Source organism: Euwallacea similis, chromosome 4, assembly GCF_039881205.1.
Source record: "Euwallacea similis isolate ESF13 chromosome 4, ESF131.1, whole genome shotgun sequence".
NCBI classification, from domain to species: Eukaryota; Metazoa; Arthropoda; class Insecta; order Coleoptera; family Curculionidae; genus Euwallacea; species Euwallacea similis.
The window spans coordinates 6,285,070-6,301,983 of NC_089612.1; the positions used below are offsets into that span (position 1 = coordinate 6,285,070).

A 16,914-nucleotide genomic window follows, 5' to 3' on the forward strand; every position below is an offset into this window, starting at 1 on the left:
GTAAACATCTTTCGTGTTTGGTAAAATAGTCAAATGAAAGATATATTGCTTGTGTTCACGTTAACTTCCTTCGGTTTTGGATTCAATAAAACTGACTGAGACGTGCTAATAAATTTTTTAAAGTTTTCTAATAAAAGCCCCGCCCTGCAATTGCCACGGAAACCTGTTTTAAACTTCGCACTTCAGCTCTGTTTCAACCTAATGGAATAAAAGTTTCTCACAATTTCAATTTTTAGTATGCGAAAGTTTTTATGGGCTCATCAGAAATTCGTTTCAAGCGAGGTAAAACTACAATTTTGCGGTTTAAATCATAAAATGTGTAGAAAAAGAGTCACATAACTCTTATTGGAATCGCAAAACTTCAGATTTTATTCCTTCCGAAACAGCCCTTATTTAGATAAAAATAGAGTTAGTCGCACCTGCCTCGAGATCAATACGCCCAATGCAGTCGGAAAACCGACTTGGACACTTTTCGAATTAAACTTTGCAACTTTCAGAGTTGACTTATTACGTGTTGAACGAGTTAGTAAAACTATAGGATAACTTTAGTTTCTGTCTCTGCCCAGCAATCCGTGATAAAACCATTAGGATAACAAATGTTTTCCCCACATTACCCAGCAAGTAAACATGTCAAGGGGAAAGAAATTATTTCGACAAATATTTACCCAACAAGTTTAGTTCTAAAATTCCCCAAGAAAATCTAGGAGAGAAGTTGACAGAAGCAGTTTTGCTCATAATTTCTTTTAATATGAATTCGGGCGTCCAAAAGTGCACTTTGAGTGTTGCAATCTGGCCGCTGGATGCCAGGTACGCCTGGCTAACATGTTATACATCATAATAAAACAATAAACATTTTAAAGTCTGCCTTATTGACGTGCTGGACGGCTATTAATAGCTTAAAATGCGCTTTCGGCGCCCCCAAAAGAAAGACAATTTTGCCATAGTAGTACTGCATCTAAATCGCGGACGTTTTAATGACTTCCGGACCCGGATATTTGATAATTGCACGCTTGAGGCGCGGTAGAGCTGCTTTAAACTACAAATTTTTCAGGGATTTGAAATAATCACAAGGCATCGTCGTTAAAAAATGCCAAGAGCGGGCTTTTTCCAATTTCCGTCAGGGCTTTTTCAGTTATTGTTATTGGATTTTAGGGATTTCGAAGTTTTTTTTTATTTCGGAGTTGTGATAGACGTCATTAAGGAGCGAATTTACAAGTATGAAAAATCTTAAAGTAGGCGGTTGAAAAACTGAAATTTTCGCAAAATATGCAGGTAAAATGACACATGAAGGAAAATCGACGGTAAACGTAATACACTGCATATTTGTATTTTCTGTATCGACATAAAAATTTGAAGAGGAGACTTTACATGCTAACATTTACAGTAACACTGTAATTTTGGTTCACCCAAAATTTGTTTATTTAAGATTAATTTTAATTATAAAAACTTATAAGTTCCTTATAAAACCTATTAATCGTATTTTTCTTAATCAATGTAAAATCCTAAATAATGGCAAACATTTTGCGCCTTACCGAGGTACAAAAAATTGACCTCATTTTTTTACTAGTGCAGCTAACTTCAGTACTTTACGAATCTGTCTGAGCCCTGATTGGAGTGATGAACTACAGATTGACTTTTCCTTCTGGCTAATACCGACTTGCCAAAAAAAACGGTTGTTCGAGTAAAAATAACATTTAACGTTTCACGAAGGAAACTATTTATAGTTGACAACGCACGTCAGATTGGCCGTCCAATTTTCGAATCTCGCATGATTTGCTCCCAGAGAGGAAATTCGAATTTCCTGTTTCTGGTTTGGTAGCACAACATTCGTGCTCGGTCTTGTGTAACATCCAATCGAAGTAAATTATTCGATAACACGAAGGAAGTAATTTCGCTTACTGTGTTGCTGCATCCGAAATTTGGACCAAAAATAACCAAAAAAAAACTCGCATGGAACTCAAACGATTCCAATTCATTACACATAAAAACATCCTTTTCCCTCTTTTTCTCTGACACGGCATTGTCCCAATAATAAAGAGGCTCCAGGTATGTGGGCTTGTGGGTCTGGGATCAAACAGATTAGGAATTTCAAAGCGGCTTTGTTTCCAGTCTCTCCGTGCATGAATAAATATTTCAAGAGTCCCATCCAAGTTTCATTTATGTAGGTATGTTTTCTAGATGTTCGCTCTGTTGTTTACGACGAACAAAAGCGTAGTTTTTCCTATATCTACGTCATCTTTGTGCGAGCTTAAATCTTTTGTAACCGCATTATTGTGGAAAACAATGTAGTCCGTCAAATGTGAAGTCAATGTAACGAGGCTCGAAGCCTACAAAAGTGAGTTAAATAGGAAGGTTGTTGAATAACTTTGTTTGCCTGGAGAGTAATGAAATTCGAAAGCTTCCTCTCGTTCCAGGATCTACAGGGTGACTCACGCTGCGTGGCGATCAGTTCGCGCAAAGCCCCTTTGTGCGAGCACTTGAAACGCACACACAAACACACCTACAAATTTAAAAAAACATTTCGAAACTCGGGAAATTGCGGCACTTTTTCGAAAATTCGAATTTTGAAAAATAACCCAACAATTAAAATCGCCTTCGATACGACGTCGTACTTCCCTTCCACTTTTCCCGTTCGGTCGTTTTTCTAGCTCTTCCGGTCTAGGTAGAGGAATCCTCATCCCCCTCTCTAGAAGTGCGGAATAGGTGGGCATACCTTTGGGCAATGGTTTCCGGAGCCGCTTGTCTCCCCTCTGGAAGCAACTTCCGACTCTTGCAGGAGACAGGATACCCTGCTTTATAAAGAGGACGGGCCGTTATGCGGAGGAGAAGAGGGCCACGTGGTAGGGAAAGCGGTCGATGGGGAGCGAAAGGGCCCCCAGTGAACTAATCGCACGGCTTGGATCCCCACACTTTACTATTTGCCATATCGTTTTGAACTATAAATATTTTTCCGGGTTGACAATAGCACCTAAATAACCCTTCCTTTGTTCGCCATCGTCATACGAGTATGTATGTATATTAGCTACGTAACTGAAGCACTCGATCAATAGTTTCTCCCATAAGATTTCGTTCTATTTTATGCCCTATAGGATTCTATAGCTCCGCACATGGACGTAAAACATTGTTCCGTTATCATGAAAAATGACAAACGACTTTTGGGAATAAAATCCTTTCTATAATGAAAGTTGTTGGACAATTAGAATAGAAACTATTTGTTCTCTCAGTTCGGGGACCGATGTTCAAAGCCACATTTTAGAAATAAGTGGCTCTTCGTGTACGTTTTGAGTTTTGCATTGAGTGCGCTTATCTGTCTTGCTCTTGATCCCTCTCTAATTAAATGCTTCTCTCACCAAAGTCCACTAAGATTTGTCGGGAACTTTGATCATTTCTGCTATTAGATACTCCACCATATCGTTCTTTATCACAATTTTTTATCACTCGACTAATACCGTTAGCCTTTTTACATGAAGGGAATCGATAAAAGCCCTTTTCTCGGCCACGTGAAGGTTGATAACAAAAGCGGAGGACGGCAGCGATCCGAAAGCGGCTCGGGAGTATTCGATATAAGCAGATAAGTAGGTTACATCAGGGTTTATTAGTTTTGCCTATTTATTTGGGTGTATGTATACAGGGTGATTCACGGTTGAAGCAGGGCAGAAAAACGTAACAAATGCCCTTTCTGAAAATTTGCATATAGAGGTCTTGCTCTATCGACCTAAAATACTTTCAGCGAGGCGACGTTGCCGGTTCTACAAAAAAAAAAAAACTGCGACATGTTAAAGGGGACTCCCTGTACGGTGTGGAACCAATTGAGAGTATATACAGTCTGTCCCAGATAAGGATGAACAGCATGGGGATCTCGGAAACGGTAATAGATACAAAATGGTTTCAATTGGGAAAAAGTTGGGCAATTTAAAGCAAATTAATAATCTGTTTTTATATCGGCGAAATTCCGAATAGTTACGAAGATATCCGGAAAAAAACGAATTTGGCGGTTTTCGTTTTTTGCAAATAACTCTTATACGGTTATAGTTAGAGGAATAAAAGTTTTACATTATTAAAGCACTTTTTTGAGAACTGTTTAGCAGTGTTGCCAGTTTTCTTATTACATCCTTACTTTCGGAGAAAAATGAGTAAACTTTCGATTTTCATATGGGCGTGATATCAATTATTTATATTTTCAAAATCGTCATAAAATTCCCTTTTCAGCCATGTATTACATTTAATATTTTTCTCAGAAACTCTATGAGTTATAGCCATTAAAGTATTTTTTGATAAGTCGGCCATGATTTTGACTTATAGTAATGGTACACATTAAATAAATGAATGCTGTGGAAACGTCACAATTATTTAAAAGTTGCAAAACCTTAAATTTGTTTGACGTGAGCATAATAATGGCTCAAAATTGCTTTTCTAATGAAGAGAAATTTGACATGTTGTCATGCTACATGTTATGTCATAGAAATTGTGTAGATGCTGAACATATGTATTTTAATCAGTTCCCGGAAAGAAAGCAACCCGGAAAATCCATATTTAGAAGACTGACGTCTAATTTAAAAGAATATGGTTCGTTTAAACAACCTGTAAATGTTCGCAAAAAGAAGTTGACCGAAGATATACAATATGCTGTTTTACAATCTGTTATAGAAACTCCCGAAACATCATGTAGGTATATTGAGATGCGTACTGGTGTTGCTAAGTCAACGGCCCATCGTGTTTTAAGAAAGAACAGTTTTCGTCCTTATAAATTTAAAGTTTACCATGCTCTTGTACAAGGTGATGAAGTGAGGCGTAGAAGTTTTTGCGAGTGGTATACAAGAAAATGTGAAGATGATATAAATTTTCCTTCTAAAATAATTTGGACAGATGAAAGCATGGTAACCAACAATGGAATTTTTAACCGACACAATACTCATTATTGGTCACAACAGAATCCACGATTAAAAAAATCATCAAGACACCAACATCGCTTTGGGTTTAATATGTGGTGTGGAATATTTGGAAATAGAATTATCGGACCAGTTTTCTATTACAACTCTCTCACTTCAGACCGGTATCTCAACATATTGCAACATGATTTTGAAAATGCATTTGATAATTTACCATTAGCGGAAATTCGTGACTGTTGGTTCCAGCAAGATGGGGCTCCAGCACATAATGCGAGGGTCGTTAGGGAATATCTCACTAAGCAGTTTCCAAGAAGATCTATTGGAACTCACAATGACGTTTTGTGGCCAGCGCGATCTCCGGACATAACACCATTGGATTTTTTCCTCTGGGGTTACATAAAAAACAAAGTATACACTCAAAATTTTGAAAACGAAGAAGAATTAGAAATACGTGTAAGAGAGGCATTCAATACAATTACCCCAGAAATGTTAAACAGAGTTTTAGATTCGACTGTGAAAAGAGCATACCTACGCCTGGAAAATAATGGTGGTTTATTTGAACATTTGTTATAATTTGAGATTTCGATTCGATCCAAGTTTAGCTGCATTGTTGTTATTAAATACATAATTTGAAACAATTATTTTTTTAACTTTAGGCTGATACCAGTAATATATTTATACTTTTAAATAATTTTGACGTTTCCACAGCATTCATTTATTTAATGTGTACCATTACTATAAGTCAAAATCATGGCCGACTTATCAAAAAATACTTTAATGGCTATAACTCATAGAGTTTCTGAGAAAAATATTAAATGTAATACATGGCTGAAAAGGGAATTTTATGACGATTTTGAAAATATAAATAATTGATATCACGCCCATATGAAAATCGAAAGTTTACTCATTTTTCTCCGAAAGTAAGGATGTAATAAGAAAACTGGCAACACTGCTAAACAGTTCTCAAAAAAGTGCTTTAATAATGTAAAACTTTTATTCCTCTAACTATAACCGTATAAGAGTTATTTGCAAAAAACGAAAACCGCCAAATTCGTTTTTTTCCGGATATCTTCGTAACTATTCGGAATTTCGCCGATATAAAAACAGATTATTAATTTGCTTTAAATTGCCCAACTTTTTCCCAATTGAAACCATTTTGTATCTATTACCGTTTCCGAGATCCCCATGCTGTTCATCCTTATCTGGGACAGACTGTATATGGGTGGTTTATATATAATTATTAATAGCCCTATTGTTTTACCCTCTAGCACGGAGTACTTATTTCTACCATTGTTCCTGAAACACCCTTTATCTGACATAAACAAGGAAAGAATATGCTAATTTTATTAACCAATTCATTTAACTCCTTCACTATAAGAGGCATCGAAGTGAACCGCATAAAAATAACGTGAGAGATAAATGTGTCTCTAATATGGCCTGAAATGCGATTTTTTTTAACGCTAAAACAAATTTTTTGTTAAAACCATATTTTTGTTTCACCCGATACGCAACGAAAATAGACTTTTGCTAAGAATATAACTACGTCGAGGATATACCTTAAAAATATGTGTCAGTTTTCTATCAATTTCGTTTTATTTGAATTCTACACGACCAGAACCAACCCCCTTCTGGACAATTAACTGGACAGTTGCAATGTTCTTTCCTTTTTTAATGTAAACCCTTTTCTTACGTACCTGCCAGTCATTTCGATCGCCCCACTGTTGCCAGCTCAAACTGAATTTCCCTATGACTCTGAAACTTGTGCCGAATTCTTGGCTTGTCAAGGCAAAGTGTTTGACAATAGAGACGTTAAAAGAAAAATTTAGAGGAGAACTAGAATCAGGAAATGATTATTAGATAGTAGATTATTACGAAAATTGTACGAACGTAGAAAGAAAAACCAGGGGAAAATTTCATAAATTCGCAAACTGTGCTTTTGTTGTCCACACAAACGTTTTACTGGCTAAATATATAAAATTAGGTTTCATAATAATTAGCAAAAGCAGATACCTACCAGCTCTATTGATTTCCGAGGGCTTTTTCATTTCGTCCGTATTCATTATTTTCAACGAGGAGCTCTTATCTCGATTGGACTGTAAACAGCAAATATTTTGTTTGTTGTTTCATTACAGGTTCGCTTTGATTTTCGCATCAGGGGCTTTAAATAATTAAACAAACACCCCAGCGAGGATTGTATTTACTGTTGAAGTTCACACACTCGACGATTTTTCCGATATAACGAGCCCACATAGGAGGGCATTGGTTCAACTTATTCAACCATCAAAACGGGCAAATCCGGAACTTTTAAGAAAGAAAGTTTCCATGCAAACGATAAATGAAAGTGGGTATAAAAAGGGGGTATAAAATATACGGAATATGCAATGAAAATCTGAATTTTTTTATGCAAATGCTTCAAAATTTATGCCTTGCGCTAAATGGATCCGGCCCGAGTTCTATTAAGCAAATTATAAAATATTGACTTAGTAAAATATTCTTTTCCCCTTATACTTTTTTTTTTAATTTTAGGGTCAGTTTTAATGGTCTTTCTCACAGGGTTAAGATTTATTGTCCCTAAAACTGCCAACTACTCCAGTTCCAATCTAGTTCTTATCGATCGCTTTTCTTTCGCTAAAGTCTCGGTAGCTCTTTTTGCCTCAATCGTCTGATATTAACAAATATACGTAATGACAAAGAAATGAAATGAACGAATGTCCTCGAGTAATACGTCAACCGGACGCGAACATTGAAAAACGCGGCACACATAGGGCTGTCACCAAAATAAATTGCCTCAAAAACTTTTTGATATGCAGGAGATAAAACAGCCACAGATACATTTATATGTCTTTTCCGAAGTGAAGGTTTCATTGTGGGTATCGAACCCCACTGAGAGACTATCGGGAAAACATCGGGACAAGTTTTCATTTTTCGTACTAGCCAATTTTGAGCGAAAATGCCTGTTATTACTCGATGACATTGCCTCAAATTTCTTGTATAAAATCGAACTGCCGAATCGAAAAGTCCGGGTTTATGACAAAGATAAGGGAAACATTTATTTGTGGTTTGGGCAAGTCAATTGATTTTTCTCAACTTGAACCTCACACTTGGTGAAATCCCTATGCGCGAAACCTTATTCGTAACGAGAAACTCCATTAAGTGCACCTCAATTAATTATCCCTAGAGCGCTGAAATAAGACACAAATCGACCTGGCTGCAATTACGATTTGGCTTAGGATTAAATCGATTGATGTCTAGCAATTTATCACATGCAGTAATGACCTTCGTTTCTTCCCACCGAGCAACATTACAGGTACACAAAACAAGACGTCTAAATTGCCTAAAGAGCACTTTAATGTAGGTATTGGTCATTGTTGCGGCTGCAAAAAACTCAATTATGCATAAAAATTTATTCCTTTCAGGCATCAAGAAAGCTCAAGTTGTTTCTTGACAAATGGCGAAAAGAGCTCATTAACAGCAAAATTTTAACTTCAACCTTAATTTTAGCCTTATGTAATTGCAAACAAATTTTATTAAAGGAAAAACAGCGTAAACTCTCTTTTTTCCAGGATGAGGGAGGAGAAGGTGGCTATTAGCAGTCAGCTAGCCGGCACCATGGCGTGCCGATGGGGTTCACGCGACGCCTCGGCGACGTCGTCCGTTTAATTATATGCTAATGGAGAGTTTCCTATTGCTGACCTAGCGCTGAATTTGCCCAGAATGGAAGTAAAAAAGCTGCTCTTCCCTCTAATTGTCGTGGCATACATAGGACCGAAGATGGAATTATTCAGACCGGGCTTTTGCACTCTCCATCAGATTACTTACACAATAGCTTATTATTGATCAGATTCTACATAACATGCCTTACCTTCTGACAAAACAGCTTATTCTCGAATGGAATTTTAATGGGAGATTCTTGGACCTTTTTCACGCAGAAGATATTCCCCATTTTCAACACAATTCTTCCACTTATTAGCAATGATCGTCACACTGCGTTGATGTCACTCTATCCATCGAACACTCACGTTATTCCACAATTTATTAATTCAGAAGAAATTGTTTTTAAAACGCCCAATGCGGCCAAAAGAACGATAAAAATAGCACAGTAGCACTAGCCATTAAGAATGACTACATTTACCGAGACATTTACCGTAAAACTGATTAAAATACAAATAATAATAAATGTTATCTAAGTGACGACACATGATTCACGGTTAAATGCGAGGTTTGGTATCGCCGGAGGTTTATTGGCGAGCTGGTATAACACCAAATAACCATGACCTCACACACCCAGTATTTAATTCGCATAAATATTTAAGTTTGTTAATTTAAAATGCTTGCATACAAAGGGGTGAGTGGAGGACGAGGAGGAGGTAAAACTTAAAGCTTGGCATCTGATATTACCTAACATTGCCGCAGTTTTAGACGCCCTTTTAAAGCTTATACGTGCTTAGGGCATAAGAAAATAGTATATAATATAATAAATGTAATGAAATATAACTTACATATATTTTGCCAGCGTTGAGATGGTTAAAGGGTATACTTACGTTCACAACTGTGGGGCCCCAAAGAACCTCCATTTTAAAAGGACGTCCTGCCCCGCGCGTCTGCGATTCGATGCCGCGTTAAGTTTATGATTTTTCGATAGAGGGGGGCCCGATATTTGACAACTGCCCAATTGAAACGCGAAAAACCGACTTAAAAACGGAATAAACTTGAAATTTCTTCATCGACACTTCTAATTTTCAAAATGCGCCCGCCATTTTCTCAAGCCGACCCGCCAAGTATATATTCATAACGGTAGCTGTCAAAACAGCTCTTTGACATTAATGACATTTAAGGCAACAATATTGGAAATAAATGTACTTATAGCGGTGAGTCATCAAAGATGGTCATGTAGGCAATGACTATACGAACTCTATGTTACTTTATTTAAAAATGTTTAAGAGATTACAGTTGTCCCTTCCAGTCTTTGGTACTATATGCTTGGCAAAACACTTCAGATTGATGACCATCAAAGGATATAAAACTAAAATGTTCTCAATTGCAAACCAGATTCTGTTTCTACTAAATTCGAATGCAAAGTGTCTGCAACAAAGCAACTTACCCTTTTAACTTGAAAGTGCTCCTGCCGTAGAGTTTCCTGTATGTCTTGGTCCGGTCTGGATGGTGCCTGCGCCACAGAATTGCGAAAATTGTCCAAAAAAATCCCTTTAAAAGTTATTTTCCTCATAGCGATACGCTTTCAAGGGATAAATAACTACGGTAGATACAATCACATTCGCCTGCAAGGCATTCTTGGACCACAACAAGCAAAAAATTCCCTATAACGCGGAATTCCAGCCCGAAAACTCGCGAGAATTTATATTTTAAAAATGGGAGATTTTCCCTTATCCCTTTTATAGACGAAAACCAGTTGGAACACGTCTTGTACTGTCCGGGTCAATTTTCCGATATACAGTATTCCTCCGGAAAACTGGAAAATCCGGGATTCAGCAGAATACGCCAAAGAATGCCTTTACGACATGCTGTGCGTAAATCCCTCTCGTTTAGGTGGGCTAAGGTATAATACAGGTTTCCTACGACCGTATGTCTTTGCTAGACTCATACACTAATATTCTGCGCTAAAGCCCGTCACCGAGAACGCAGATATTTGCCTGGCGCAAAAACAAAAACGCGTTCTATCACCTGAAACTGATTTTCTAATAATTAACAATTTATAACTAAGAAAACTTCAGTCTCTGGGAAAATTGTGAATGCAATTTTCACACGAACTAGTCCCGCTGAAAGAGTCACCACAAATCAATATGGATTACATACTTTTAAAACCAACATGGAACACAATCACACATGTTGCTTTTGTCGCATTCAAATCTACACGTGAGTGATTATAGTCTTCTCTCTTTATATTGTGTCCTCTAGGAAGGCAACAGAAGAAGATAGAAGATGGACAAACTACTTGACTTACAATAATATGACATTTCCGATCAGCTGATATTTTTTGCAGATGTCACTAAGAGGAGATTTGATTAGATTTTGATAATTATTTATGTAATTCATTATTGATATTGGATTAAAATAAAAGATTAGAACATTTTTCTTACGCTAGAAGTTTTACTGGTGCTCCTAGAAATAATTTACATATACTGTAAAATGGTATTAAACACTGCCTTACGTGGAATCGCACTTATTTACTGTCGGGAAAAACGTCAATTTACAAAGTTTTGGTAAGCGAAATTTGAGATTTTACTCCAAAAACTAAAGTTTCCAAATATCTTTCATAACTACAATCAACTTCCTTTAGTTCGTCTTTAACGGAGTTGAATCATTTTTGTTAAATCACACTTTTTGTCTCAAGTACTTCAATGAGTTGCATATTATAAGATTTCATAACTAATGAACCAATCCACTTTCTATGATGTCACTACAGCAAATATGGAACAGCATTCACCGCAGGCCTTACACTGTTCTCCACCAAAAACCCCATTGACACAAAAAGTTTCATGGCCCTCCCTGTAACTCCTCTGGATCATATAGCTCAAAATCCAGAAGATATGAAAACCAAAATGGAGCTGATGATCATGAGGATACAAAGCGAGGTGTGTAAAGCTTTGGAAAATGAGGATGTTGTTAAATTTAAGGTGGATAGATGGGAAAGGCAGGAAGGAGGTGGGGGAGTTACATGTGTATTGCAAAATGGAAAGGTACTTAGGTCATTTAATCCAGACATAACATAAAAAAGTTCATGGTTCAACATATTCCAGGTATTTGAAAAAGCAGGTGTAAATATTTCAGTAGTTCAAGGAGAATTGCCCCCTAATGCAGCAGCTCAAATGCGCTCCAGAGGCAAGAAACTAGGCCAAGGCAAATTACCATTTTTTGCTGCAGGTGTGAGTGCTGTGATACACCCTGTGAACCCCATGGTACCTACAATACACTTCAACTATAGATATTTTGAGGTATTTTAAAAAGTTACCACCCCAGAAACTTTTATAGCAAATTTCCTCAGGTTCAAGACACAAATGAAACTCAATGGTGGTTTGGGGGTGGCACAGACCTAACTCCATATTACCTAAACACTGCTGACTGCATTCACTTCCATACAACTTTAAAAGAGGCTTGCGACAAGCACAATAAATTATATTATCCAAAATTTAAAAAATGGTGCGATGATTATTTTCACATTGTACATAGAGGAGAACGACGGGGTGTTGGGGGAATATTTTTCGATGATCTAGATACTCCGAGTATAGACGAGTGTTTCCAGTTTGTGAGCGACTGTGCCAAGTCCGTTATACCGTCGTACATTCCTTTAGGTAGTTCTGTATGTAAAGTGTATTACATTGTAGTATTGTTTCTCTTTTTAGTTAAAAGACATAAACAGGCCAGTTACACTAAAGTAGAAAGGGAGTGGCAGTTGTTAAGACGTGGTAGATACGTCGAATTTAATCTTATATATGATAGAGGGACAAAGTTTGGTTTGTACACACCAGGTGCCCGGTACGAGAGTATTCTTATGTCGCTTCCTCTATATGCAGTGAGTTTTATTCATCTCTATTTAAATCAAAAACCACAATGGTATCGATTTTATATAGAAGTGGGAATACATGCACCAACCACCTAAAGACTCGCCAGAAGAAGCGCTTTTGGAAGTTTTGAGGAACCCAAAAGAGTGGGTCGAGACTGAGGAGAAAGAGTCGGAAAATGCTGTGATTGCCAATATTCCACAATAATTGCTTCAAAAGTATTTTTTCTAATTAATTTAGGAGTCAATTCTATTTAGTAGAGTTAGACAAAAACCAGAAACTATAGACTTATTGAAAATATTCATGTTGTGATATGGTCTAGGGGGTTGTAATTGCGGGTACTTGGGGACAAGATTAATTGAGGTAATCCATGTGATTGATTATTTGTTATTGTTTTTTTAAATTTGCCTAAAATATACAGTGGAAAAAACCTCTACATACTATCGTTTTCCTTTTAACAACATTAAGGCAAGTTCTTCCGTTTCATTTACATCTAGTTGATCACTTATTTGCCCTGTTATCTTCAATTTTTTCTTTTTCTTCTTGGGGATCTCTTCAGGATCAACTGAATGTTGTTTTCTCTTTTTCCTGTTTAAGAAAATATCCTTGTTTTTGTGTTTCTTAAGCAGTCATTTTTAACTTACTTTTTATGTTGTTTGCTACTATCTGCTGGCTCTTCCCTTTCTTCTGAGGCAATCATTTTATGCGCCTCATCTACTTTGCGATAAATTTTATCGGGATCAGGTAGCCAATCCAAATCGGGACCTAAGCTCAGAAATGTTGTAAACACCAGAAAATAAAACAAAAAAATATTTACCCTCATCCTGATCACTTTCCCCAAATTCATCCACTTCATCCTCATCTTGTTGCTGCTTCTTCAACTCTTTTAATTTCCTTTTCTCTTCCTTATGTTTCGCTTTTACCTTTGCTTTAAACATTTGTTTATCGAATTTATCTTCTTCTCGCAATACCAGTTTGGCCTTTTCTATGTCTAAAATTGAAAAGATTATGAATTTTGCATTAAGCTTCAAATCCTCAAAATTACCTATGCCACTTGCATCTTCCTTTTCGTATTCTTTGGCTAACTCAGATTTTTTCTCTTTAGTTCCCACGTCTATGGGGTTACCATCTTCATCGAAATAGGTTTTCTTATTTAGCACTATTTTCTTCTTCAACAGCTTTTTCGCCAATGCGATTTTAGTTGTTGGTTTCTTCTTTTTGCCATGACCTACAAAATTGCATCAAAACGGAATACTTTAAAATTATATGCCGAAAAAAATACCACTAAGAACTGGCATTTCAATATTGAAGGGAACTTCAATATCATGGTCTTTTCGCTTAATTTGTAATACGTCTTCGCCATCGCTGTCGGAGACTTCAAAGGTGCGAGCATGGGTTTTCTTTTGATGTAATAATTTCAGACCAGTGTGATGATTACCATCGGGTTTTTGACTGACGATGAAAGATTCAAGCTTTGAAGAATTCCTAGAACATCAAGTTTTGTTATTCCGTATCGAAAGGTCTATCTTGAAAAATAAGGATCTGACGACTACGTAAAAAACTTTCTAGGAAAAATTACCTAAACACTAATTTAATTTATTTCATACTCATACTTACTCAATTTTCACATTTGCTTCTATTTCTTCACTGCTATTCTCTTGCTCAACGCTGTTATCAAAGCCCTTCTTTTTAATTTGAACCTCGTCATTGTGTACTGCATCTAAAGCTCTCAAGTTCCCGTGTGCCTTTGATAGTTGACCCAAAAACCGTATCGTGGGTGGAACTGCTAAACCCAAACTCGCCGAATATGAATCAAAATCCAGTTCGTGGACGTTAAAAACGTTCTTATTTTTCATGAAGAACACCGCCTTGGCATAGTTGCTAACAGCCCTCTGAGCGGTCTCTTTTAAATCTGTGTCTTTTGCAAGAAATGCTTCAATTTTCCTTATTGGGTTTTGCAGATTAGCAATATCAATCCTGAAATTTACCATCAAGAAAATAATAATTTCATTAATCAGTAACAAATAATTACTCAGTTTTCTTAATTGGAATATTCTTCTCCTCAATAAGACTAACCATTTTCTTCTCACTAGGCATTAGCAAGAGCAGGCTTTCGCCACCTTTGTAGTACCGGGCAGTTCTTCCCACTCTATATAAAATTACTTATAATGTATGACACAAAAATATCTAAAGATCAGTGATTACCTATGAATGTATGTTTCGACGTCCTCAGGACAGTCACCCTGTATTACCCAATGCACTTCAGGAAAATCTAAACCCCTAGATGCTAAATCTGTGGCGAAAAGCACCGCCGATTGTTTCCTGCAGAACTCATCATATATCTTCATTCGTCTTAGCTGATGCAAAGTCCCATAAAGGGGCAAAACAGTTAAGCCTGGTCTGAGCCTAAATAGCTTTAATGTAAGTTCAATCTTTACTAAAGACTTTCAGCTTACTTGCAAAATATGTCATAAAAATATTTGACTTCCTTGCACGTGGAAAGGAAGATTATGATCTTTTGCTTCACATGACTTCTAACAAAACTCCATATAATTGATAATTTATCTTTTAGAGCACAAATGACATAACTTTGTTGCAGTTCTTTGGGAGTTGTCATTTCATTTACGGTCACATAAGATGGATCTTTTAAGCTCAACCTAAATATTAACAAAAACATAACACCCCAATCATTCAACTAGAATATATTACCTAGCTAAATCTTGCACTGACTTGGTCTGGGTAGCAGAAAACAACATTGTCTGCCTGCTTAAAGGCAAATTACCAATAATTGCATTCATTGAGGCCTTAAAACCCATGTCCAAACATCGATCTGCCTCATCTAACACCAAAACTTTTAAGTTTGCACAATCAAATAAAGGGTTTTCATCCATATGTTGCAACAATCGGCCAGGGGTGCATATTATTATATTACACTGATCCATGCGTTTTTTCTCAAATTTCAAATCTTTTCCTCCAATAATTAAGCCTGCAGAGAAATCATGGTATTTCCCAATTTTCCTTAAAGTCTCAAATATTTGATAGGCCAACTCTCGTGTTGGAGTAATGACTAGACCTCCTACTCCATCCAGATGAGTCCATTTTTCCCGGTACAGTGTTTCTAGCATGGGAACTAAAAATGCCAAGGTCTTGCCAGACCCAGTTTGGGAAGCCCCCAATATATCTTTGCCTTGCAAAGCTAAGGGAATGCTGGCTTTTTGGATTTCTGTTAAAGTCGTGAATTTTGACTCTTTTAGTGCTTTCATAGTTTTGAGGCTGAGGGGAAGGGCAGAGAATGTTGTTACCGTGCTCACATCCACCTGAAATTTATTGTTATTACAGAAAATTTGCAAGATAATCTATATAATCATATGGATTACCAAACATTTTACTTTCCAGGCACCACCTCATTAATGTTAACTTCTTTTGAAATTATCATTAGAACCTACATACAACAGTTAATTAATTAAGAATTTAATATCAGAAGACATTTTTTAGTCCCTTAATGGACACAATAGAGTCAAATTTTACAGTGCTTGACTAATGAACCATTATTAAAAAGGAACAACTTGTTACATAGGCATGCAACAACTACAAATTCTCATATTTTAAATGGAACATTCTGTAGTATCCATTATTTTTGGATTCTACATAGGGGAATTTCAATAATAATTCATGTATCACATTCTGTACCTAAAGAACTTCCACATACACAATGCTCCTTTCGATTCTTACACAAATCCACATGTTCTTGATATGGAAAAAAAAGGATATTTTATTTGCTTGCATGTGATACTTTTTGCTGCAATTTTACTCAGATTGTCATGTGGATCTATACTGAAACTGAAGGTAAAATAGTCATCACAACGTAATTGGAATACTATTAACACTCAATGAGCAGTTAGAGCCACACGTAATTTTATTTCCCTAAGAACAGGCCTCCATCCTTTCAATTGACAGACTGTTAAGTCCCCCGAGCAGAGCAAAATCTCAAATCACAACTAAAAATCTATCTTCTTACCTGGATCAAACAGTAAGGGAAAACATAATAATTGAGTGGTGCCTCAATGGTAAAGATTTAGGTATCTAAACAAATCACCAAACTTACGGATTCGTACTGGGCCACTAAACTTTGAATAATTTCATCCTCAGATTGTCCAGTTTTCTTTTTCTTGGTAAAGACCTTAACATTGGACTTGGTCTTCTTCCAAGGCTTATCTTTCCCAGAATTCCAGCTCTGATTCTGAGAGATTCTTCCCTTGTACGACATTTTATAATAAATTCTTTGGAATTAAGTATTCATATATTTTTAAATTGATACATTTAAAACAATTAAAGAATTTATTGCTTTAATTTACAAAACATGGAGACAAGCAACACGTCCGACCCATCGTGCGATCTTAGACTGAAAAAGGAAGGCAAGCATGCGGTTTCACTTATATAAGCAAACGTCATCAATGTTGCCACTTCAACTGAATTTGACAAAAATTTGGTTATGGGTAAGACAG

General features: G+C 36.5%; 3 protein-coding genes across 6 annotated transcripts in view; 1 reads left to right on the top strand and 2 right to left on the bottom strand.

Annotated features, from left to right (window-relative positions):
* Tomosyn (syntaxin-binding protein tomosyn) overlaps nucleotides 1–10,520 on the bottom strand; it is a 61,402-nt gene extending 50,882 nt beyond the window's left edge. For 2 of the 3 annotated variants that reach the window (XM_066389288.1, XM_066389286.1), the window contains exon 1: nucleotides 9,991–10,520. In XM_066389288.1, the coding sequence (XP_066245385.1) occupies nucleotides 9,991–10,116 (126 nt within the window). In that variant the 5' untranslated portion in view covers nucleotides 10,117–10,520. Of the gene's footprint in view, nucleotides 1–8,751; nucleotides 9,211–9,990 lie in introns of those variants that run through there. The other variant, XM_066389287.1, reaches the window with a different exon arrangement.
* A 127-nt stretch (nucleotides 10,521–10,647) lies between these two features.
* Nucleotides 10,648–12,768, top strand: Coprox (oxygen-dependent coproporphyrinogen-III oxidase). Of its 2 annotated transcripts, none has more exons than XM_066389294.1 (6): nucleotides 10,648–10,763; nucleotides 11,314–11,587; nucleotides 11,648–11,842; nucleotides 11,893–12,199; nucleotides 12,251–12,420; nucleotides 12,479–12,768. In XM_066389294.1, the coding sequence occupies exons 1-6, from the start codon at nucleotides 10,717–10,719 to the stop codon at nucleotides 12,614–12,616; spliced, it is 1,131 nt and encodes a 376-aa protein (XP_066245391.1). In that variant the 5' UTR covers nucleotides 10,648–10,716; the 3' UTR covers nucleotides 12,617–12,768. The 2 variants fall into 2 exon arrangements, with proteins under 2 accessions (XP_066245391.1, XP_066245390.1); XM_066389293.1 differs by lacking the exon at nucleotides 10,648–10,763 and adding an exon at nucleotides 10,891–11,110.
* Nucleotides 12,769–12,773: 5 nt separating this feature from the next.
* Nucleotides 12,774–16,790, bottom strand: LOC136408355 (probable ATP-dependent RNA helicase DDX10). The gene is made up of 11 exons (XM_066389292.1): nucleotides 16,515–16,790; nucleotides 15,119–15,726; nucleotides 14,866–15,066; nucleotides 14,615–14,815; nucleotides 14,442–14,558; nucleotides 14,027–14,386; nucleotides 13,692–13,894; nucleotides 13,455–13,637; nucleotides 13,227–13,400; nucleotides 13,054–13,174; nucleotides 12,774–12,997 (listed from the first exon to the last, which is right to left on the bottom strand). The coding sequence occupies exons 1-11, from the start codon at nucleotides 16,674–16,676 to the stop codon at nucleotides 12,850–12,852; spliced, it is 2,478 nt and encodes an 825-aa protein (XP_066245389.1). The 5' UTR covers nucleotides 16,677–16,790; the 3' UTR covers nucleotides 12,774–12,849.
* Nucleotides 16,791–16,914: the final 124 nt, after the last annotated feature.

Coding starts and splice junctions, on each gene's coding strand:
- Coprox (XM_066389293.1), top strand. CDS start 11,037: ATGGTATTAAACACTGCCTTACGTGGAATCGCACTTATTTACTGTCGG. Junction 11,588..11,647: donor GTGTATTGCAAAATGGAAAG/GTACTTAGGTCA, acceptor AACATATTCCAG/GTATTTGAAAAAGCAGGTGT. Junction 12,200..12,250: donor ACCGTCGTACATTCCTTTAG/GTAGTTCTGTAT, acceptor TTCTCTTTTTAG/TTAAAAGACATAAACAGGCC.
- LOC136408355 (XM_066389292.1), bottom strand. CDS start 16,676: ATGTCGTACAAGGGAAGAATCTCTCAGAATCAGAGCTGGAATTCTGGG. Junction 15,067..15,118: donor TCAGTGCAAGATTTAGCTAG/GTAATATATTCT, acceptor GTTAATATTTAG/GTTGAGCTTAAAAGATCCAT. Junction 14,559..14,614: donor GTCGAAACATACATTCATAG/GTAATCACTGAT, acceptor AATTTTATATAG/AGTGGGAAGAACTGCCCGGT.